Here is a 26,012-nt window from a genome sequence, read left to right on the forward strand (position 1 = left end):
ATTCTCTGTGTCTACAAATCCACTATTGTCTAGAGCAGAGTTTCCCAATGGAGTCTGTACCATGAGACTTCAGGTGGGTGGTGGCCAAATTTATCGTATAGGGGGTCCCTGAGATCCTTGAGGGAGCGATGAAAGCTTCTAGTAACATTGCTTGGTGTTTTTGAACTTATTGTTGATCAACAAAAATCTTTACAATGATTGGTGATTCCTGTGATTATTAATCTGATTTTGATTTTATTGATTATTGTATTAGCAATGCTATGATATATTAATTGACCCACTTGATTTATAGTTGTTACTCTTCCCATTCAGTTGACAGAGTAGAATTTTATTTAATAAACTATGAATATTTAATTATTTTCACTTTAATTATGTACTAGGACTACTACTAACATTATTATGTAAGGGTTCATATAGGGAAGGGGTGGTAGTAGATATCCAAGTGTTCTAGGGGGAGGGTGTTTGCCAAAAAAGGTTGGGAAACCTTGGTTTAGAGTGTTGTTATAATATTTGGCCAGGTGAATTACTGTCCCATTTGAGTATTCTCGATACGCTGCAGAAATGTAATTTGGTTGGCTCCACCGTTTCTTCTCTGCACCCTCTCTCTCTCTCTCTCTGAGATGTGATGTTGCTTGTCTCAGTCTTTTCTATAAATACTATTATGTCATGTGTTCTTCAAAATTGTCTGGTCTATTTCGTGCTTCTTTTGTTCCAGCTTGTTTGACTCATTGGTCTAGTAGTCTCCATCAATTCACTGTTTTAATACCTCATTGTGATACAGCTTCCTATTCCAGTAGCTTCTTTCCAAGAATTGCAGTATTCTGGAATTCTCTTCCTGCTGACTGCTTCCCACCTACCCATAGTCCTCGTCTTTTCAATCTTTGTTATAATATTTCATTCTTGTTAGCTTCTCAAATCAAGTAGCTTTGTACCTTGTCTGGAACGATTTTCATGAAAACAAAATTACCTCCATTGCTACCTATTTGGCTAAAATCTCCTTATTTTCTTTTCTCTCACACTCTCTCTTCCTTTCTTTAACCCTTCTCCTACCAACATTTCTTACTAATTTTTCAACTAAAAATTATTAGGATGAGTAAGATTTATGCCATTAGTATTTTGACTTCAGGCTATTTTCAATATTTTCTTAGAAATGAATATGGACAGAATCAGAGTAAGAAGTATAATTTTAGCTTTTTCAACATAGATTTCCTGTCTATTTAGTTTTTTTCATAGTTATTTCATTTACAACTATTTCATGTGATTCAAATATGTATTGACTTAAAATTGAGCCTTTGTGAAACTTTGCATATTCAGATTCCTTCAAGAAAACTATTATTATTGAAATTAATTTTTAAATTTCTAAGCTCAAGTTTTTGTACTCTGATGAAATAACGTTTCAGTAGAAGTAACCTCTATGATGCTTTAGGAGTCTGAATTGGCTGATAAATGTCTCAAACATAACAATGGCAAACATTTTGATATTTATTATTTCAAACATTTTTTACAACGTATATACAATTATACATACACAATTAGGTTATCACAGGGCATATCTTTAACAAAGCAAAACTTATCAAGATGAAAAACAGAGCAATAAGGAAATTTAATCTGAAAATTAAGTCAGTTTTTATCTAATTTTTACATTTTGTATAATTTTGACCCTTCTCCTCTTCTGATGAGAAGCATTTAGCTTTGAAATGCCATGACCTAAAGAGGTTTCTTTTTCTTTTTTTTTTCTTTTACTTTTCCTTATTCTGATGATATAATAAAGTTACATACAACTTTTATTCCTTATATTTTATTTAATATATTTCCTGCGTTTTTTAATTCATCAGAACAAATATTGAGAAAGTAATTGTTACCAAATGCAAGAAAATTTAATCCTCTATTAATCTGCATAGCTTTTTAGTTTTTTTTTTTTTTATATATATATAGTTTTCATAATACAACTTAAAAGGCTTGTAAAATTATGGAATTCAAGATACAAGACAACTAATACTATCGAAAATTAATTGGTAACAGTTATATTTGTTCACTTTTTTATTTTTCAGTTGTTAAATATATGACAGCAACCCTTCACATTAAGTAAAAACACAATGCCATATTGGATTCATTAATTTCACAAACTTACTAAGTTTCAATACAAAATCTGAAAAAAATAAAAATAAAATAAAGCATTTAAGAAAAGTTCCAAAACTGAAAACTATGCAAGTTGACAGAAGATTAAATTTTCCTGCATTTGGTAAAAGTTATTTGTTGTAATTTTTATTTTTGTTAACCATACAGCACAATCACCCAAAATGCTATTAATAATACATTAAGAACATTTCATGTGTGTACATTATCACCCTTCAACTCTTTTTTTTTTTAAATGGCATTACCAAAGATAAATTTTTAAAATTTCATCTAATGTTGCTGTTGTGTTGAACATGACAAATTAAAATACACTTTCTGAACCTTCAGATATAGATAAAAGTGTAATATTATTTTTTCTGAAGTTGATATGATATTGTGTGATCTGCCTTTATGCCAGATGTCCATAGAATGAAAATACTTCATAAAGGTATTGGAGATACAACCCCGTAATCCATATTTTGAAACTACATAACAAGAGTACTATGATTCAGTTTGAACAAAGGTGGCACAATAATATTGTGGGGTCTGCCCTCATGCTGGACATCCAGAAAATGCATGGTAGCAGTATAAAACAGATGAAGGACACAACTGTTGAATGTCCATATGTGCTGCTAGTATAAATAAAATATAAAATTGTTTAGAACATTCTTTGTAGGCTGTTATCAGATTGTTTAAAATTTCTGAAGTCTGAGTAAAGCATTTATCGTACAGATATGATAGGTTTGTGGAGTTGAAGGTTTTAAAAGCAATTTGAGTATTGGAGTGTGCGTGTGTTTTTTTTTTGTTGTTTGTTTTTAATCCTTTGAATAATGAATTGACAGTCTGAACTTGGAAGAATTAAAAATGCGGCGTTCAGATTGAACCTTATATTTCTAAACTCTGCAACCTGCTGCACAGCGTTAGATCAAACTAAATCATCTGTACAAACCTTTTTTCATGTTTACGACACTCCTATACACTCCACTCCTAAAATAGTTTTAAACCCTAAGTTGTTATTTTTCTTCTGTTTTTTACAGAAATGTATATTTTATGGTTATAAAAAAGAATAATTATATTTTGCATTGTTTCTTTCCTAAGTTGATTTTTTTTTTATCATTTCTTTCCTTGTCAGGTTCATCGGTTGGTGGTTGTTGATGAAGAAGATCATGTGAAGGGCATGTTATCGTTGTCTGATCTCCTCACCTACCTTGTTTTGAAACCTATGGGTAAGTATATATATATATATATATATATATATATATATATATATATATATAATGTGTGTATGTATGTATGTATGTATGTGTGTGTGTATGTATATGTGTATGTATATGTGTATGTATGTATATATATATATATGTGTGTATGTGTATGTATATGTGTATATATATATATATATATATATATTAGGGTTGGATCAAATACAATTGTATTTGTATTTCAATTGTATTTAAATACAATTTTAATGTAATTGTATTTGTATTTGTATTTTTAGATTTAGGAATAAATGTATTTGTATTTGTATTTTTAGACTTAGGAGTAAAAGTATTTGTATTTGTATTTCTGGTAACCTAAACGAAAGTATTTGCATTTCAATTGTTAAAAGTCAGTATTTGATCCAACCCTGTTCACATACATGTTGCGTACGTGTACCAGTCTACCAGCCCTGTCCACTTCCAGTCACACACGCTGCTGCTAGTTGAGTGACGATAAGTCTGTGAGTCAAGTAGCTTCAATTCAGGGTTGCCAGCTTGGCTTTTTTAAGGCCAAATTTCGCGAATTTGGCTTTTTTTGAAGCAGTTTGGCTTTCAAAATTTTTGTTTGTTTTTTTTTTTTTCACATTTATGCTTCAAATTTGGCCTTTTTCGGATAATTTTATATAAATATTTATTAAATATGGATTATTAAAGAAAAAGTTATAATAAAGTAATTTAAACAGTTGTTTGGATGTCTAAACTTGTAGATTTAAAAAAAAGACTTTTGACCTCCCACTCCCATTCATGGATTTACACCCTCTCCCACTAAGCGAATCTCACACCTAAATGTTTAATCCGGTTTCACAGTTACTTACTAAATGTCTATATGGACCCTTTCAAAGAGTTCACAGTTGAGTATGAAACCATTTTGGGGACATTTTTTAGTGCTGGCACCTTGTCCCTGCCAATTAGGTCACTGAGTATATTTCCTCTGAAATAATTAATTCTTGTATTTTTCGTTTGAAATTCTTTAAAAGTAGTGTTTTGAAATTAATTGAATTAATTTATTTTCAATTTATAGAAATTTGAAAACTTATAACTATAGCTATTTAAAGTTGTATTTAAAATGAATATTTTTAAGTATTCATATACTTTTTCCTGAGTAGTCCCAAAAGTTTAATTAAAAGTCAATAATTATAGATTTTCTAACTATCTTGGATTAATAGACACATTGCTACAGCATATGAGGATGTAGTGACTAAATTTGGAATTCGTGGCAAAGTGAGGAAAGTGGTTGCAGACAATGCTTCGTCTATGGTGAGAGCATTTGATATATGTCTACCAGGATTATATGGAAATGAAGTGAAAAATGAAAGTATCAAGGAAAATGGAGACATAGATAACATTGATATTTTGGAAGAAGAACTTGATCTGAATGAAGTCCTTGCCCTTCTTCCACAGGATCGGTCCAGTTGCTTTGCACACACACAACAAATCTGCATACGAGATGCCTTCAATGATCCCAGTGTCAGATGCAGCGCAATTGCAACTGTGATACACAAGTGCTGTAGTATTGTAGCTGCAATACGGCGATCTACTGTGGCAGCACCGTTCTTGGAAAATATTGGGATTTCACTGTAGGCTGCTAATGCTACTAGATGGAACTCTCAACTGACTATGCTTAAGTCAGTTCTCAAAGATGTCAATGGCGTCAACTCAGCTATTTGTCTCCTAGGATCGTGCAAGAACATACGAGAATTGAACGTAGTGGAAATAGCAATGCTAAAAGAAGTGGTGCAAATTTTGGACCCATTCCAAGAGGCAATGTCGCAAGTGGAATGAGAAAACATGGTGACACTTTCTTGCGTTGCACCAGTTGTATTTGGCCTTGAACACAGCCTCAAACTATTCATGGAAAGTAAACCAACCTACTGCTTAAACTTGGCTAATGCACTACAGTCTTCTATCAAAAAGAGATTGCATCCGTTTCTTGATAGGACTGATGTCATTGCTGCAGCTGTCATGGACCCCAGGTTTAAGCTGTCATGGCTGTCATGTGAAAAAATGAAAAATAAAAATATTTCGAAGATTGTGGACCTAATTATTTCGCAGTCAACTCAGTTGTCTTTGAAGAACACAGTTCAAGAGAGGAAGTTTTTCATGACCGTGAACACAAATCAAGACGAGGCTGACATGAATGCAAAACGCCCTCGTCTTTTTGCCTACATGCCACCAGCTGGGAAGCTAAATGTAAGTCCATCAATAAGCGACACTACAGCGGTAAAGGCAGAACTCGATTCCTACTTAGAAGAATGTGTTCTGGCTTTTGACGTCAACCCACTGAGGTACTGGCGGGAAAACAAGAGCTTCAAGATTTTGAAGCCTTTCGCCAGAAATATTCTAGGGTGCTGTGCAACATCGGCACCATCTGAAAGAGTTTTCAGCAAGGCTGGTAATTTTTATACCCCAGAGCGAGCCAAACTTGGCCCGGAAACTTTCAGAGCTCTAATGATGATAAAATGCAATGAGGACATGATATAGAGTGTAATGTAGATGTTAAATTTGGAAGGAAATATTTCTTCTTTTTTCTTTTCTTCGCATATTTTCAGATTGTTTAAATCAGTTATTGTATTTTTATTTGTATTTTGAGATTGAGGAATAAAAGTATTTGTATTTGTATTTTTAGCGTTAGTATTTGTATTTGTATTTTTAGAGTTAGGAATAAAAGTATTTGTATTTGTATTTGTATTTCTGGTAACCTTAACGAAAGTATTTGTATTTCAATTGTTAAAAGTCAGTATTTGATCCAACCCTGATATATATATATATAATGTATATAGATAGTATTTCTCTCTCTCTCTCTCTCTCTCTCTTATAAATATTATATATTTATATAATGCTAGGTAAACAAACTACAATGTATTCATTTACATACATTCCGAGAATTGAACATAAACAATAATTTTGCATACAATCATTTCTGAGACATGGATTTTTATTGATATCAAGTTGACAGAGGAAGGCCAAGGAAATCTTGGAAGGAAATGATGAGAATGGACTTGAAATAAAGAACGATAAAAAGCTTGCCAGAGATAGATTAGTTTGGAAGTCAATTTCTAAAGACCATCGAACAGCATATAAAATGGAAATTAACCAAATATAGTGGCAGCGGCTTGTATTTTTTTTTTTTTTTTTCTGAATCATAGAGTTCAGTTCATAACCCTTTTTGGAAAACTTGGTTTGATATTTAGGTTTAATAATTTTGTACTGTTTTTGATAAATTGCATGATGAGATTGTTACTAGTGAAGAGGGTCTGCATTTTAAGCAGGAATGGAAACAAGCCCATTATGCTGTGTTTATGCGAGACTTGTGGACTAACAACTTGCCAACTTAAACTGTTTGAGTGGCTGTTTTGTTTGCCAGATTTTACTTCATTAGACATTGGAAACGTATTTCTTGTTCAAACAATAAAAATTTTTGTTTTGAAAATTATGTTTTCTTAAAGGAATCTATAATATAAAAGCGAAAATGTGTGTTTGTGTGCACGCTTTTTTTGTATGTCCGGCAAAGACCGGGGGGGGGGCACGTCTTAGAACTTTTTATATACTCCCTAGATTACAATATCTCTGATTTACAAAAGGAGGTTGTCTCTATCTTTTATTTGAGCGACTTTTACATGCTATTTTCATGCTATTTCTCCCTCTTATGTTTGTTCAGCTTTTTTCGTATAAAAAGTAATCGCAAAAGTAATCGAAGAAAATACGATTCGCTGGCACTCTTGTCAGGAACATCCAGAAAAGCAATAAGCTTTGATCAATGCGGGGAAAACCCGTCATATCAAACAATTGCTATTCATTTGGACACTCCTCCTTTTAGGGGGAGCTGGTTTTCCCCAACATCTTATGAAAATAAAGAAATACGCAGAAAGCGTAAAGCTGAACTGGCTTGAAGCCAAAGTTAAGTGCGCGATTTCATTCCCCTATGGCGTGATGTTTGACCTCGTTAAATTTATGCACCTGTGTGAACTCATTCACTTAACTTTTTAATCGTTTAATTTCAACCATTCTCACTTTTCACTATTAGCGTCACAGTAACATATCACGTTTTCTTTCACTTCCTTTTCTGCCTTCGCCTCAAGGCTTCAGGTTCAAGCCTACCTGCCTACCAAAACTTTTTTTTCCTCCTTCACTTTTTTTTGCCTAGACACACATACAAACACCCAGGCAATTCCGGGCACCCCCGCTAGTTTGAATATAAAACCTACAATTTTTAATTTGCCCTATCTAGTATATTGAGCAATTTTATTTGGCTGGGATTGTCTTATTCAAAAATATAACCTCCCAAAAATATTTCGTAAGACTTGAAACCACAAGATTGATTAATCTGTGATCTAATTCATCACATTATCCATATATATATATATATATATATATATATATATATATATATATATATATATAAACTGTGTCAATCGCTTTATTGCAGATTAGTAAAATAGCTATATTTCACTAAATATACATAAAAAAAATTAAAATTGTACCATCAAAGGACTGCTTTAAGGTTAGTTATTTCCCAAAATTTTATTCAAATTCATGCGATATTCATGAAGTTATGACATTTTATTTATTATCAAGGAATTTATACTGTCCATCATTTTATTGCATATCTCTTACAATGCCAAAAAAACGGGTGATTGAAGGTTAGCGAAAAGCAAAGGATTGTTGGTGGACTCGCAGAAGGATTGTTCATCAAATATTTAGTCATGGAGCTGGAAAGGGATCCAAGAACCTTGGCTTCATTCGTGAACAATTCTAACACCAAATCCAGAAAAGATAAGAGCACCAGGAGAAACCTTCCAGCTTATGATATTCGGAAAATTCGTAGGGAAGTCAACCAAATCCCAAACAGCACTAGTGCTTCCATTTTTGCAAGAGCTGGAATCGCTCCAAGATCCAGGCAGGCCTGATGCAATATGTTGAATGAGATAGCAAGGAACATCAAACCTCTTCCAAAGCCTCCATTGAATAAACAACATAGGGAAAAACGAATGGCTTGGACACAGAATTACATGAAAATGGATTTCCAATGCGTCCTATTTACAGAGGAGGCTCATGCTACTTTTGATGGTTCGGATGGATGGGCTAAAGTTTGGAACCCAAATGGAACTCCAACCCTTTACAGAGTTCATTGCCAACAAGAAAATGGAGTCATTATGTTTTGGGTGAGAATCATTGAGGATAAGTTGGTTGAACCATTCCGAATGCTAGAGGGTATAAACTTACCAGCAATGCGTATACAGCTTTTTTGGCTAATCATTTGTCGACATGACTAGATGACCTACCATTGTCACATTGCTTTCAGACAATTTTTATGCATGATAATGCATCATCCCATTCTGCTAGAGTGACTGCAGCCTTCCTTGAATCTGTAGGCTACGTTAGAGAACCCCTCATGACCTGTCCACCATGTTTCCCTGACCTTAGCCCCATTGACATCTCTGGTCAATATTAAAAAGAGGTGTTTATGAGGGAGGAGAGCAATGTACTTTAAATGGTGCCCTGTGGAAGAAAATAGTTGATGTCACCAGAGCCATAACTCCTTTTTCAGGGGATGTGTGAAATGTTTTTGACTCCTGATGTGGGGGTACGAGACCAATGATTTCGACAATCGTTTTTATAACCACCGGTTGTGCTAACCAACCAATGAAAATCTTCCAAAGTTACTATAAAAATTGTCGAATTTTGGATTCAATCAATTTGCCGTTGGCTATTTGCTGAACCGCATTTGATTCTTAGCTGCCATCTTTGTTACTGGAAATTACTTCATACTCAGTATCGAGACTACACTCTGTTCAGCATGATGTCTCAACACTTAACACCTACGGTAAAGCGATGGACATTCCTTGATAAAGAATAAAATGTCATAACTTTGTGAATATCACATGAATTTGAATAAAATTTCAGAAAATAACTAACCTTAAAGCAGTCTTTTGATGATAAAATTTTTAGTTTTTTGTGGCGTATATTTAGTGAAATATTGATCTTTCACTAACCTGCAATAAAGTGATTGGCGTTCTCTTTTCACTTTACATCAAAGCTCTCGGAGATCAAATGGCCCTCTTCATGGGACTAACACTTGATCTCTACATGAAACGCATAATTATTCAAATGTTCCATTAAAGTTCTCCTTTACTTCTCAAACACTGAGTTAGTAAAGAAATCTAGAAATAATTTTCCTTTCTCTAATTGAATATTTAAATCTGTTTTAGTATGACTTTCTTGTCATCTCTTGGTCTTAATGGATTCCAGAACAAGAATTCATAGAGTCTGGTGGAGTATCCAGCTTCGTACTATTATTTGAGATAACATCACTTTGAGAAAGTGCACCATTTCTCATAAAAGCCAGTGTGGGTTAGCCATACTGAGGAGATCTTATTTGGTCCACAAATACTATGTAATTTTGAATATTTGGTCAGAGTTTATTTCTAGGGAAAAGTATCCTCATGCCAGGTTGTTCTGACAAACCCCTGTACAGAGAGATCTTAGACATGTATGTATGTGTGCGTGCATGTGTGGGACGATTAATCGGAATCAGGAATTGGAAAAATCGGAACATTTAAGGGTATCGGAATCTGAAAAATTTGTGCATATTTTCTGATGCCAAAACGATTCTTTTGTCTTTTTATTTGAATCTGTTTAAAGCAAAATTTTCCTTTCTTGGTAATAATTATAAAATAATAAATATTTATTGGTTTTTAACGACTAGTAAAACTAAAATCGATAGATGATTCCTACAAATGTATTTTTTCGCTTAGGAAAATATCTGCACATTTAGCATGTGTTTTTACGGTAATCGGGAAAAATAATGTCTCTATATTTAAATATTTAGAGATTTATAAAGAATCAGAATCAGCAATTGTATCGGAGTCAAGGAAAAATATTGGAATCATCCCATCACTAATATATATGTTTTTACTCTATGAAATTGGCAATATTTCAATATATTTTCAATTTTTATTTGTACTGGCAATATAATAATATTTATTTAAATTTTATTTTTTAAATTATTTAATCCAACTCAAATGATTGCTAATGTGAAACATTTTTAAATAACAAGTAAAATAAAAAAAATTAGCAAAGGGAATAACTCATTTTAAATTGAAGACTATATTAGATGTCTACTTTAAGCTTTAAAATGTGTAAACAAATAATTCAAAACTAAATAACTTCGATGTAACTCGTTAAATGTATTTCATTTTTTGCTGACAACTTAATTATATAACGTTTATTTACCCCTTTTTTTCCGCATTTCAGGTCTGGATCCTGAGAAGTCAGAGTGAAGCGTCTGCTTGCTACCTGTTTTGGTCAACCAATCCATCCAGTCGTACATACATCCATCCCAGAGTTTAAATGCAAAACGTTTTGTTATCCAGCAAGAAAAGTGATTATCAGCATTATCACTATTACAATTTCAAAACGAAGGGAGCAAAAAAAAATAAAAAAGCGAATGAAGAGCTAAGAGAGAAAGAGTGTGGTGGGGATGTATGGTTAAAACATACTATCAGGGCATTTTTTAAAACACAACAGAATTGTTTCCAAATCTATAGTTTATAAAACAAAACAAAAAAAAACTTAATATGATCCCATAAAATTCTTGTCTTTTTTTGAAGAATATTTAAAGAAAGCCAGTTTTTATTTAAAAAAAAAAAAAAAAAAAAATCATACGTTGTGAGTACCAACATTTCAGTTGGTTGCTGTGAATTATTAGAATTTTTTTATCGTGTTTAATGCCTCACTCCCCCTCTCAACCAATAAAAATCTGGTTCTTTTATATGACAGGGACACATTCAGAAATTAATATTTTCTTTTTGTTCTAAAGGAAGCAGATATGTTTTTTCCCCTTTAACCTTTAATTGAAGTCTGAAATTACTATCTAATCAAAAGTTTAATGGATTAAAAAAATATCACTTCTGCCCTTTATAATCAACTAGCAGGGCTTTCCGGCATTGTCCAGAGCAAAAGTGTAGCATAAATTCTCTACCTATCTCTTCCCCCCCTCCCTACTCCCTCTTCTTCATCCACCCCATTCCTCTCTCTCTCTTTCTCTCTCTCTCTCTCTCTACATACATACATACATACATAACTTAAGTTTATGTGAGGGGAATAGGACTGTGAAAAATTCAGAGTTATTTCCCTTTGTATAATAATATCAATTGACCCCACCCCCTCCTGACTAATGATTTTTTTTTTTTTTTTTTTTTTTTTTAATTTTAGATATACATCTGTGGTTATAGCGATTTAAAAAAAAAAAAAAGATACCAACTTTCTGGGTGTTTATGTATTTTTTCAAGTTTTAGCTGTACATACAAACAGACATTTGCCCTTTATATAATAGATTGTTAATTATTCATATAAAAAATAGCCACAGTGTATAACTTTATGACCTTGCTAAATTAGAAAGCGATTTTTTTCCAACCTTTAAACTAGTGGATAAAAAGTAATGTGTGATTTGAATTTAAGTTTAAAAAGAAAAAAGTCAATTATCACGGTTCATTTGACTTCAAAAGAAACATCAGTTTTCATATGCACTTTTGTCATGCGTCATACAAAAAAAAATAGAAACATCCCTCTCCTTTATTTATTCATTTTTATTTTATTTTATTTTTTTTTTTTAATTATAATTTTTGAATCGGTAAACTTTAGTAATATACACTTTCTAAAGAAAGCCGGTCTCTATAATAAATTATAACATCTAAAAATTAATAAATTTAAAAACTTGTTTCCGGTATAAATGACCCTGTTGAGATGCCATAAAACCTAACAACCAATCAACTTGTTGCTTTTTCTTTGAAGATTTGAAAGGTATCCATGCTATATACTGTAAAATAAAATAGCTGCCACTTTTTACATAGAGCTTTTTCATAAACTGGAAAAAAATTAATTTCTCGGACAGAGCAGTTTTCTACCATTTTTATGTCCTCCTTATGAAGAATAAAAGCAAGAGATAATGTAACTAAACTTTATATCTAAAATCTCTATTCTTATTTTGATTAAAATCCATTACATGATTTTCATTTTTGAAAATGTCTAAAAAAAAAAATTAAAAATTAAATTCAGGGAATCTTGCTTTAATTTGAAATATTTGAATGGAAAATTGTGCCCATATTATGCCTCTTAAAATCATTTAAAATACTCCAAAAACATTGAAATTTAAGGAACATTTGGTAATCAATGTCTAGTCCCTATTGCTTAAATTTCATTAAAAAAAATCAGAGATATACAATTTCACAAAGGGAATCAATCCTCTTTGTCCCCTTTATATAAAATTAAATATAGCTCACTTTATCCACTCTCACACCTAGCAGCAGTATTTCAAAATCCATATGTTAATTAGATTAGAAGTGAATTCTAAATGTATACACATACCTAACTTTATATATTAAAATAAATAATTATCTCAACATTTTACTGTAATTACATTAAAAATGTTCTCTGGGTTATTTCAATGAAAAGTTGCAATTGTTTCTGTTCATGTTAAATTTTTGAAAATAATTTGTTCACTAAATTTTTATTTAAAATTTTATTTAATAAATTTAATCTTTTAGAAATCTACATAAAAATTGGCAAACATATATGTCCATGTTTCTCCAGAGACATTACGTATGAATTTTTTAATAGAAAAATCTGCATAGGTCCAGTAGCAATGCTCCCTATACCCTCCTGCTCATCTAGCTCCCTAACTCGGACATATATGGTCAGATTTGAACTTCTTACCTCTCCTCACATTTCAAATTAGTATTTTATTAAATTTCTATTTAAAATTTTCATGATTAGATTTTATAAATTTTTGATATTAAAGTTTGTTTTTAAAATTTTATTTTTCTAATGGTTTGAGCAAATATTTTCACTATTGATATTCCAGTCACACCACCCAATTTGCGTTTCCAATTATCATTAAGAGGCCTTTTTGTACATTAGGCTGGTAAGGGAGATAACTTATTAAAACTTATTTTATTTTTTTTTTTTTTCACTTTTTTCGAAAATTAGATTTTAATTACAAAAATAAAAAGATTTTTTTTCTTTCTAATGGAAACGGAGAAAACTATTCACCAGTTATACTAAACGAAAATAAAAGGCTATTTTTCCCCGACTTCAAAACTAATAAACGTCTTTATTTTTGTAGAAAAAAAATCATAGTTAAAATAAATTGTTGACAAAATTTTTTTTTTTTAAACTTAAGATTAAAAAAAAAATAGCTAAATAAATAAGATGAAAAGTGTTAAAAAAATCTTTAAAAAAAAAGTTAACTCCCTTATTTTGTCAGCACAAAACATGGAAGGGGCCATTAAAAGTATATAAAACTCAATAGCACACTAGACAAAATTGTTCATTTTTATTTTTTCCTCTTATCAAGTGGCAGCTCTTTTTTTTTCTTAAGGAAGTATTTTAAGTCGATTCAACATTCTGGGCAATTACTGCATTACATGACAGCGAAGTGGGGTGATACGTTTTAAAACAGCCTTGATCTAATTTCTTTTTTTAAAAATACATGGGAAGTAACTCATACTAGACTTGTTGAATATGAATAGCACAAGTTGTCGCATTTGAGATTGTAAAGGATAATTTTATATCGTAAAAAAAAATGTTTTTTTTTTATTAGTGGCAGATTTTATAAAAAAAAATTTTATTTGTAAGGTTAGAATGCTGTCTAACTTGTACATAGATTAAACAAGTTGCAGATAGCATCTGAAAATCTGTTATTTTTTTGTTTTTCTTTTTTTTTTTTTCATTTTTCTATATTTCTATATGTTAATAAATAAAAATACATAAACACACACACACAATTTAATTATCCATGGACTCCTCAGCATAGCTGGAGCTAGTGAAATTCAAAACCAGGACCTTCAGAGCCTGAAGCTTTACCATTGAACCAATCCTCCACTAGTGCTGGAATATATCACTTTTTTTTTTATTCAAAAATATCAAACAAAATAAACAAATAAACAACATATAAATCGGTTTTGCACTGAGATGTGTTATTAGTTCAGCCGTTGATAAAGGGATGAGGTTGTTTTATCTTTTGCCCCAGAACCTGCTGGCATAATACATAATAGTACTATATATTACTAGTGGGACCTATGGAAATTCCACAGCAAACTCATTCATATGTAATATATTCATGTTGGCATTCTGTGCATATTCAATGTAAATAGATATGCTCTAATATTATTGTGGCTCTTCCGTTAAAACTGCAAAAGTATTTATCTAAGCTAGTAGGGACGCCAGAGTCGTAAAGTCCGCTGAAATATGATATCTTAATTATTGTAGATTTCGTATATATTATTATAGCGTTAATGTTCTATCGATTTTTACATATTATAAAGTTGCAATTTCCAAAAAATATATATCCATATGACTTGGGTGCATCAGCTTTAATTGAAAGCGAAACAAAAACTTATGAAATATATATATATAATCAAAACGGATCTTTTCTTGACAAGAGTGACAAATGAAAATTCTCAGTTTTCATCATTGCACAATTTAATAGAAACTGTTAGAATATTTTTGTTTTTTTTATTCTTAAAGATTTCAATGGACATGGATGTTTCATATTCGTACGATACGTTTGAGGTTATAATGAACGTTTCTATTGACCACACAAGATTTTTAAGGAGTGGGGTGGGGGTACAATTGGGAAATTAGTGTAAAGCATTTTATTTTAGTTTACCTACTCATGTGTGATGTATTTGCATTAAAAACAGTTTTTTTCTTTAATAGAAAATATAAGCATGTGAAGTTACCGTTAACATTTGCTTTAAGTAAATAATCATATGTCAGCCATTTTTTTTTTTCTTATGGGAGTAGAGTTATTCCTGTCATATCAAAGAATCCAATTTGGATTTATTTTTAACAAAAATTAATGGCTGGAATAAAAGTTTAAAAGAGCCAAATGTCCGATCCTTTGTGTGTGTGAATGTATAGACGCACACATACATCTATTTTTCGCCTACAATCTTAAGTTTAACCTCCTTCTTGCTTTCACCCTGAGGAGGCTCAGCCTAAATAATGCTGTCATTGAAGAAACAGATGCACAGATGTCGGCACAAATATTTGATACATAAAAATTTATACGAAATAAATATATAACTATTTGCTGTTGAGTACTATTTTATAAATATTAAAACTCTGCTACGGATTTTTATCCTTAGCCCCAAAAATTGACTGAGATTAGATCATTCCTGTAATGATCCAGTCCATGTTGATTTTGCGATGAGAGTTTAGTTCTGTGCAGTTCTAAGAGGTCCACCCTCCCAGGCTTTGCCTTCTCTCTTTGAGAAGAGGTTAGTTTATTGCTAATCGCCTGAAGCGCTCTTTCTGGGGAATGCCGACGGGGCTGACCAGGCACTTTTTTTTGCAAGTCAGAGTACCACTCCTCTGGGGGCGCTGACTTCTCAATCCCACTTTCCGACCCTGGTGTCCAAGTTCTTGCAGTGGGAGAGAACTAAAAACCTGACTATTCTATAAACACTAAAGATTCACAGGATTTATTACCCAACTCTTGTATACACTTACACACACGTGCGCGCACGCACACGGATTGAAAATCCAATGAAAGAAATACCAAATGTTTTTTTTTTTTATCCCTTTATATTTTTATTATATTTTTCCTTTTAATTACTAACTCTTACTTGCACTCAGTGTCACTTGATGATGAGGTCCATATAACATGTAAGTAAACATAAGAATTTGTTGTCTTTCGTGATCAAAGTCACGTCCACATAAGCCGGTCGCATTTTCCTTTGTTCATTTTCTATGCTTCCATACACAGTGGGATAGATTGTTTATTTGAAAGGCATTACCAATGCAAACATAAATTGCGAATTTTGCAAATCAGTGTAAACAGAAGTTACCTAATGTACAGCTCACTTGAACAGATGAACACTCAGCTGAGTCATTCATTAAAAAATGTCTACATCAGAATTCTGTAATTCGTAAGTTGGAAAGAAACTTTGTAAATATTTGCATAGAAGTTGACTCGCTTTTAAAAAACAAAAATAATTAACTGTCGGATGAGTTTCCTGTGCAAAATTGCGATATAGAATTAATAAAGTGATGCTTAAAATGTTCTTTGTCCATCCTATTCAATAAGACTTTATTAATTAAGATAATGCTGCTCCTCCCCAAACTCTTATATAATAGTATTATTATTAATATTATTATGCTGACCAACACAGTCACTTTAAAAAAATTGATTTAAAAACTCTGGGATTTACAGATACAGCCTTGATGGGTTGGCAGAAGGAGGAAGAGGAGTTTGTTAATCTCCCAAGGTCAGGGCCGTTTTTTTGTTTAAGAGCCAAAGAAATGGGATGGAAAGTCAGGGATTGATATTTTTTACATTTTTTAATTTTACCTCTTACAAACGAGGGGGGAGGGATGCTCCCATCATAATTTCTTTTATAACTCTTCAAAAAGGAGGAATTATGGAGACTATATATATATAAATAATATAATTCCCCTTCCATGTTTGACTTCAATTCTATGTCTGTCAAAAGATTCTTCCGTGTAAATAGAATGTAATATGAAAAAGGGAAGGGATGAAAAAAAAATGAAAAAAATGGGGAAAATTAATATTAAAGAATAAAAAAAAAAAATGCCAAAAAATTACAAAAAAAATACACATATACATATATATATATATATATATAATAATAATAAAAGAAGAAATTAGCCACATTCATTTGTATTTTGTGGTGAACAGAGAGAAAAAAAAATTAGGGTTTGGAGGAAATTTTTTTTTTTTTTTTTTTTTTTTTTTTAAGAATCAAAAATCCAAACTCAGTTTTGAATTTTGAATCAATTAACAAAGTAGAAAAAAATAAAAGATTTCATAAGTAGATAAAAAATGTTTTGTCTTTTTTATTTTCGGATTTTTTTTTTTTTGTTGTTGTTTTCTTAATGCCTCTTCTTTTACAGTTGAATTGAAAAGAAAAATGAATGTTGTCATGTAAGACTACGCATTACCAGACCTGCTCAGCAATTGTTGATTCCCAACGTCGTTTCTGTGGTCTTCTACTTCATCTTCTCTTCTGGCCGTGTTGTTGTCTCTCACATTGGCTGCTGCCAAGAGAGGAACGCATGGGTTCACAAGTATAAATAAAATAAAACAAAACTAAAATATAACAAAAAAACTCCAACACATTCTGCAAATATCTGGATGTGTGTGTGACATCATCGACCCTATACACGTTAAAGTCTACATCTATATTCTACTGAGACCATGTTCGTCAGTTAATGTCAGCTTATCTCTGTAACATAGTGCACATGAGAGCATGGAAAAGTATTAGCAGCCGTGAAGGATGGCAGCTTGTAAAAAGATTTGCAGCAGCTGAAAAATGTGCATATGCAAATTTGGAAGTGTACGCAGGTCAAAAAAAGAGAAAAGGGACAGCACATTCTCGAGAGAGAAACAAAGTTTGCATCAAAAAGAATGGACGTGGTCGAAATAGAAAATGATAACGTCGACACAACTTTGGTGGAGGAAAAAGTATTTATTTTGTCATTCCACATAATCAAAACAGCCATTTTTTTGCTGAAATATCATATGATACAAAACTTCGACCTAACCATACTGAAGCAAGTATGAACACAATACAATCTTAAAAGTATAATTGTCAAGAAGAAAGTTCTTGCAAAATTTTTACTTTTGATTTCAAATGATGTTTTCAAATAGGTTTTCATTACTTTACTTTATATATCATTTTAAAGAGTGTTTTTCGCTCAATTTAATCATTTAAATTACTATCATTTTAAAACAATTATGTCTTTTTTTCAGAACATTGAATGCAAGATGGAAAAAAAAGCAAATTCGCACATTTTTATTCAAGCTAGGCCGAAAAGCTGCTAAAACAGCTTGTGATATCAATGAAGCTTTTGGCCCAGGAACCAATACTGAATGCACAGCACAATAGTGGTTTAAGAAATTTTGTGGTAGCAACGAATTTTGATGAGCTTAGTGGTCGGCCATCGGATGTTGACAACAATCAATTAAGAGCCTTAGTCAAAGCCAATACACGCACAACTGTTTGAGACTTTGCTTCTGAATTGGATGTACATATACAACGATTTCCAACAACTTGAGAGAGATTGAAAAGACAAAAAACTTGATAAAAGGGTGCCTCATAAATTGAACGACAACCAAAAGAAATGCTGATATAGTGTCATCTTCCCTTCACAAAAAGAATGACCCGTTTCTCGACCGGGTTGTGACTTGCAATGAAAAGTGACACTGGCAATGCTCAGCTCAGTGATTAGATGCCGACGAAGCTCCACAACACTGTTAGAGCCAGAGTTGCACCAAAAGAAGGTCATGCTGACTGTTTGGTGGTCTGTGACTGGTCTTATCCATTAGTTTTTTGAATGCAGGCGAAACCATTACAGCAGTGAAGTACTGTCAACAAATGGATGAAATCATCAGAAACTTTAATAACAACATCTAATTTTAGTCAGCAGAAAAGGCCCAATTCTCCTCCACAACAGTACCCAACCACGCATTGCTAAATCGACCCTGCAGAAAGTTGGACAAATTGGGCTATGAAACTCTGCCTCATCCTACCGACTACCACTTTTTCAAGCCTCTTGACAACTTTCTGCTTCAAAAACCTAAGCGATATCAAAAACACCTTCAATGACTTCATCACTACCAGAACACAAGATTTTTACATTGCTGGCATAAATACACTTGTTTTGCATAAATAAAAGTCTGTTGATTCTGATGGTGGTTGTTTCAATCAATAAATTTTTATATTAGCTATGTTCGTCTGAATTTAAAAGTTAAAAGCTGCAAGAACTTTCTTGTCAACCTGATATAATAGCAGCGATCAATAATGGTCTATGTCTGTAAAATATTCAAAACAAAAAACTTGTAAATGATAAATGATATTATTTTTATTTAAATAACATTTTTTTTCCCCAACAAAAAAAACACAAAATATTTTTCTTTGTACTTTCCATTAAGTGATAGCAGTTGGATAAAGAAGGAAACTGTGACCAGTATTTTTCAAAAAGTGACTATAAGCTAGTTGAATATGGAAAGAAAATCATTGGATCTGTTTGTTTTTTTTTTTCTTTTTGTCAATAAAAATAGGCGGTTCTTTGTTATTAGAGCGAAAATCAAAATATTTAATTTCAAGTAAAACCGACATCTACTTAACTGTCATGTCGCTGTAATGAACATATCTAAAAAAATTACAAAAAAAGATAGGTAGAAAATTAATTGTTTTTGAAAATAGTTTTCGAAGATAATTAGTGAAAATTGAGTTTTGCCAAAAAGAGAAACAGGAGAGTTTGAATTGTTACAAGGGAGGTAAATATTTTTCTGAAAACTTGAAAAAAATATCAGTAAAACTCAATTTTCGCTAATGTTTAAAAAAATCATAGAGGCGAGGAGGGGGGGGCACTCAACTTGGCTTTAATATTGTTGTGGCCTTGCAGGCCGGTAATAATCAAAACAAGCATAATGGTACAATCAATAAAAGTGTATTAAAAGTATGTTACAAAAGTATACAGCCTGATTCTGTGGCTGTAACTGCTACTAATAGTGATATTTATTTCCTTCCCACTGCAGGGAGATGTGACACAATGTCGGAAGCTGGGGCAAATCAAGCCAGCACCTCTAAAGAAAGAGTACTCTGGTCTATTAAAAATTACCTAGACATCCCTGTCAGTATTCCCTGATCGAGATAATTTAGACAGTAAGCAATGAACTTGCTCAACCACAAAGAGGGGAGGCAAAGCCCGGTTGAATGGATCTCCGAGGACTAGCTCAGACGAATGCCTCAGCTCAACAGATAAAACGTCACCAAAATGACCTAGTTCCTGCTAGACTGCTTGTCAAGATTGGATATTTGTGGCATGTGTCCGCTCTCACAACCAGGCGCCATTCAGACGACGCTAATTGTGGTATTTACTTCCTTTTCACCACAACAAGATGTGACACAAGATTGGAGAGTCAAGCCAGTACCCCTAAAGGGGCTGTTAAAAATTACACGAGCAGCCCCATTGGCATTCTCTGGTCAGACAGTAAGAGTGGTGGGGGGAGACAACCCCTAGGACAGTGGAGCTCCTAAGACTACCCAGGACAAATACCTCAGCCCGACAGATAAAAGATCACCAAAGTGGCCTAGTTTCTGCTGAACTGATTATCAAGATCGGATATTTGACTAGCATGTGCTTGCTATTACAACCGGGCACCAAATGTTGCCATGATGTGTCTGAGTAAGTCCATTTATTCTGGAAATAGGTAGGTCAGCTTATACCATAAGAAATATAATAAAAGACTATCAGGTAAATCTGTTATTGCCTAGGATTAAATGAGGAATCGTGTGTCTTTTAATGCCTCGGCTATTTATATAATAATGCTAGTAGACCGTCATAAGATGTGCTTAATACATAAATAAAAATATAAATTCACTTGTCGTCCATTTTTTTTTAAAAGATGGAATTGGCCGATAAGATGCAAGCAAGGACACTCGGATGGTCCACAGAGTTTTATAATTATATAGATATGACTGCTACCTTTCATGTTCGTACATACGTTATCACCTTTGATGCATGTTTAAAAATCATTGAAATGAACATTGATTAACTCTGCTTTGATATAATAAGTATTTATAAATAAGGTAAAAATTTGTTTTGCATTTTTGAATTAAAGGAAAAATGTTATTCCAAGACCAAGTTTAATTTCAAAATGCGTGTTGTAGTGCAAGGCCTGTTCTTTTCAGAGACCAACAGAATTGTGGTGCTGAATGTACATACAGTCCAATAATATTATATTGGTTAGTGAATTACTAAAAAATGTAAATCAAAAACAAAAATCATAATAGTACAAGGATCATTTCAATAATAAAGTCTCTGTGTTTTTTAACACAAAAAGTTAACGAGCTATGAAGACAGGAGTCAAACCATTAGAACGAGTGCCCTTTTCTGTTCCAGAATTTATTTTTCTACATAGTCACCACCATTCTCAATGCATTTTTGCCATAAATTCAATGACGCATCTCTGCTTCTGACACACATTCATGACAGGGATTGCTTTCTTAGAGCCCCACACCGTAAATATCTGCAAAAAATAAGATGAAACTTTCAGGTTATGAATACAAAAATTCAGTTATCATTGCAATCCTCCTCTGATCCATTCAGGCGGAATAAAAAATAGGAGGTATTACTTTTGGAACGCCCCTGTAGGTGCAAAATATTAGAAACAACATAAAACTAAATGGAACTTCCATGAGCAAAGTTTCTTTCCAAAACATAACCATCTATGGAACACAATACCAGGAGGGTGTTTCCCAGCTAACTACAACATTATCGTTTTCAAGTCTAATATCAACAAATTCTTGTTGAACCGTTGTCTTCAAAAATCAAATTTTTCCTAAACTCAGTTATCTTTACCAATCCTTAGGGTATTGTTTCAAGCAATCTCATTAACCTTTGTACTCGAGATGCCTTTGGGCCTTGGTAAACGCTGATTCGTTTGTACATAAAATTAAACAAAAACACAAAGATAAGATTTTATTTATGAATATAAACCTGGACAAAGTTTAGATGAGGAACACCAGCGTTCATGTTCTTCTAAGTAATTTTCGGCTGCTGCTGATTGAACCTAAAAAACAAAAACAGAAAACAATAAATAATTATAAAATCAGATGTTGTCTTTCAATTCACATTTATCTAAAACCGAGGTTATGGAGATGAGAAAATCTGCTCAATCAGTCATGACATTTCAATACTTGATAGATGCAAAAAAGAAAAAGAAAAATGTTTAAGATATAATGAAAATAAAATTTTGGTTTGGGATACTGTTATGATGTGATGGTGATCCACCCCATTTCGTGACTACAGGGTAGAACAATAAAAGAAATCAACACTACGGCTTTATTTTAAAACTTTTATTGAAAAAATCAATTCAGGTAACTTGATTATGTCGTAGAGCTGACATCTATTCAATGTAGCCGCCTTCAGCAATCATCACTTCGATACAGGTTCGGAACTGGGAGCATGCCTTTTCCACAAGTGCTGGCGAGAGCTTTACGATCAGGCTGGCTTTGGTGTTGTGGGAGGTCATGTTGGTGATGTTCTCAACGTATGATCAAGGGAAATAGTCCAGCGGGTTTAGGCCGGGGAGGAGGGGGGCAGTAAGAGAAGGGTACAAAGTCATAACACTCTTTCTGAAGCCAAGCCTAGGTCTTTTTGGACTTGTGCTGCCCCCCTCAGAGTCTGGCAGCGGCCACCTGATTTCACCAGGGGATCACCACACTCCAGGTACATTTTTGTATTGACTTTCAAGCCAACTTCAAAGATGTGAGGTGGCATAATGTGGCCCTTGCTTGAAATCACACCAAAGACCATAATCATGACTGGAAACTTCATTGAGCTGTGCGCTCAAGCATTGAACTGTCTGGATTTACATTTTGAGGGTGCTGGCAATGGCCCTGTTGTCATAACTTGGATTGGTAGAGAACATGAGTTGTATAGTGGTGCATCTATGATCTCACTTGTTGATAGAATGATAGAAGGCTACTATAACTCTTGGGATTTCTATTCAACTGGCCAATTAATAGATGGTCTGCAATAAAAAAAGAAATCAGGTGGAAATGGAATCATGTCGTATTTTCTAGGGCAACAATTTTATAGTTCCACCCTGTATATAGATTCTTTTTTTTTTAACAAGGGAGTTACCACATATCAAGGCTCGAAGGCCACTCAAGGATAAGGGTTAATGAATGTAAGGTGGTAGAGTAGTAATCATTAATGGTGTAAGTTGGATACAGTTTGATTCAAGGGATGATTCAACAGGAATTTGTTTACATCGGACTTGAAAATTACCATATTATAGTCAGTCGAGAAGCAGGCCAATTGAACAGTGTTCCGCAGGCGGGTAGTTCTAAGAAAAAAGCTGTGTTCATGGAATCTGTGTTTAGATTTAGGCACAGATAGAGAGTGGGGGAAGCTGGGGATAGTGGTTGTAGATAGTCGAGTATTTTTTTTGTTAAAGTTTAGCAGCCTACAGTGAGAAATGAAGCAGTCTCGGAGTAGTCTTTCTTTACCATAATGTGTGGCAACATCACGTAGACAGGAGTAGCTGCAGTGAAATTGAGAGAGGAGGAGTATGAGGTAGTAGGACTGGTGACGCCACCCGAAGATAGCAGCAGCAGAGAGAGAGTGGGGTGGTGGAGACGTGACAGCATAAACAGCAGGAAAAAGGAGAGCAGACGACAGAAAATTTCCGCTAGCCGGTGACAGCTCTGTGAAAATTGGTTATGTAAAATGGAAAACCTGGACAGGAAATAAAAGTGTCCCTCAAAAAAAAAAAAAGTGAGTTCAAAGTATTTCTTTTATTTGTTTGGCACTTCGATGGGGTCGATAGACGAGAGAAAGAACGAACTGAGAACGCCTTCTATAACATTACATTTCTGTAACATAATTCATTCTTTACTTCTGCCAATACACAATCTTGTAAATATACCACTAAGTTGTCTTATTTATTGTGGGCCTTTCAAGGTCACAATAGATTGTGGGATTTTCAAGGTCACAACAGAGACTTAGTTTGATATGACGAAAGTAGACAGTAATAAAGAACAAACATAACAAAACTTAAAAACAATATTTTTTTGCAATATTCAAGTTTTACTGCTCTTTTTTACTTCCAGTTTCTGCTATTTGTTCTGTTAGATAATTAGCGATGGTCAAGCAGATAAGAAAGCCATTCTTTAATGGAGAATGGGGGGGGAGACTTTCATGTTGTCTGGGAGAAAGATAATCATTAATCAGAAGAGATCATATCTTGCTTGTCCCTGTCGTCCTATCTGCAGAGCAGAAACTAGAAGTCAAACAGAGCAGACAATGTTGAATATAACCATATTAATTTTTGTTGTTAGCTATATTTGCACGTTAACTAAGTAAGATTATTTTTTACTTGACATATCTATGACGTGTTGGGTCTATTTATTCTATTTAAATTTCATTTCAAAAAATTCATAAATTGTGATATATCTGCTAATGTAAACATGCACAATGCTGCACGTTTAGTGAGGTTCATAGCTGCAATGCATGTAGACGACAAGCTTGCGATGGGATAAATATTTAGCTAAAAAAAAAAACATTAAAGAAATGAGTTGACGTCCTTGTATAGCTACTGAGTAGTTTTTAATGAAAAGATTAATGCTTACAAGGTTCTTTCAATAACTTTCCAGACTTTTTTGTCCAGGCATTTAAAATTGTCAGAGACTGTTGAAAATTCAGTATGTTATTGCTATACATCTTATGAGATGGTTGACAAATTTTTATGATTTCAGATTCAAATAAACAGCTACAGCAAGAATTGAAATACACCCTACTAAAGTCTGATTGTGACGGCTGGTGAATTTCAAAAATGAAATCTGGACGTGAGGACACTTTAGAAGAACGATATGTAATAAAGTTCTGTTTTAAACTTTAAAAAAATGCCACAGAAACGTATGAAATACTTCAGACTGCTTTTGGACCATCTTGCATGAATCGACCATCAGTTTTTGAGTGTCATAAGAGATTCAAGGAGTCTGTGAGGGATGATGAGAGGTGTGGGAGGAGTAAGGAAGTAAGAACACCAGAGTTGATTGGCCAAATAAAGAATTTCATGGATAAGGACCGTCGTGTGTCTATATAGACAATAAGTGCACAGTTTGATGTCAGTGTGGGAACTGTACACACAATTATTCGTGAGGAACTAAAGATGCAGAAGATTTGTGCAAAGTTTATCTCAAGAGTGCAGTCCACAACTCCATCTTTGTCAAAGACTATTGACCAAGATGGACATTTCCTTACCCTCCCTATGGTCCAGACCTTGCCTCTGTGACTTTTCATTATTCCCTAAGCTCAAGGAAAACCTTAGAAGTTGTCGTTATAAAACAATTGAGGAGATGAAAGTGACTGTGATGAGGGTCATTGACATTCTCATACAAGAGTACTTCTGTGGGCCATCCAGAAGTTGTTGGAATGGTACAACAAGTGTATTGCAGCTGGAGGAGATTACTTCGAGGGGGACTAGAGTTTAATATGTGTGCTATCAATAAAAATGCCCATACAAAAAACTTATTGAAGGCACCTTGTACATACTGACATTGTAAGTTTCTTGAACACCAAGAAAACTTTAAAAGGAAATATTACATTAAAAAAATGAAACAAGACAATACATTTCAATATGAGTCTAAGACAGAAATTGAGTTCTTGAAATAAGGAAGCGGTGTCAAATATCGTGCTTTCTCTCTGGAGGGACCGGCTGTTGTAACAAAGGGACGTAACTGTTCTTAGCTCCTTTCGCTACTTCCTCTCCAAGTTAGCAGCAAAGAAAGAACAGCAACAGTTGATCAAAAATAAAAAGAGGGGGGAACTTATTGAAATTAATGGAATTACTATAAGAGCTGTTGTGTTGTCCCAACCAAGCTATCTAGTCAAACATGCACCGACTGATCAGCTGGCTAATATGGTAGAAACTACACGTTGATCTAGTAATGTCTTCTTGGATATGAGATTTCATGCTGTGATATTGAGCTCCTTGAGTTTTTGAAAGATTATTCTTCCTCCAGATAGAGTCATCCTGAGCAATGTTTTTTTTTTATGTCTATTGATAAGCAACTTAGTCTTTTCAAATGGACTAAACTG

At 33.2% G+C, this 26,012-nt stretch overlaps 2 protein-coding genes across 16 annotated transcripts in view; one reads left to right on the forward strand and one right to left on the reverse strand.

Moving 5' to 3' along the window:
• The window catches only part of LOC145263693 (5'-AMP-activated protein kinase subunit gamma-1-like), an 812,476-nt gene extending 801,363 nt beyond the window's left edge, over nt 1–11,113 (forward strand). For all 15 annotated transcript variants that reach the window (XM_080120636.1, XM_080120635.1, XM_080120622.1 and 12 more), the window contains 2 exons: nt 3,248–3,341; nt 10,626–11,113. In XM_080120636.1, the coding sequence (XP_079976762.1) occupies nt 3,248–3,341; nt 10,626–10,651 (120 nt within the window). In that variant the 3' untranslated portion in view covers nt 10,652–11,113. The remainder of the gene's footprint in view (nt 1–3,247; nt 3,342–10,625) is intronic.
• Nucleotides 11,114–21,300: 10,187 nt separating this feature from the next.
• LOC145263695 (uncharacterized) overlaps nt 21,301–26,012 on the reverse strand; it is a 75,791-nt gene continuing 71,079 nt past the window's right edge. Inside the window, exon 2 of the transcript XR_013864591.1 lies at nt 21,301–21,432. The gene's annotated coding sequence lies outside the window, so the exon portion shown is untranslated. The remainder of the gene's footprint in view (nt 21,433–26,012) is intronic.

This window comes from Euprymna scolopes, chromosome 39 (assembly GCF_053919585.1).
Source record: "Euprymna scolopes isolate OS-2025 chromosome 39, ASM5391958v1, whole genome shotgun sequence".
Taxonomy (NCBI): Eukaryota; Metazoa; Mollusca; class Cephalopoda; order Sepiida; family Sepiolidae; genus Euprymna; species Euprymna scolopes.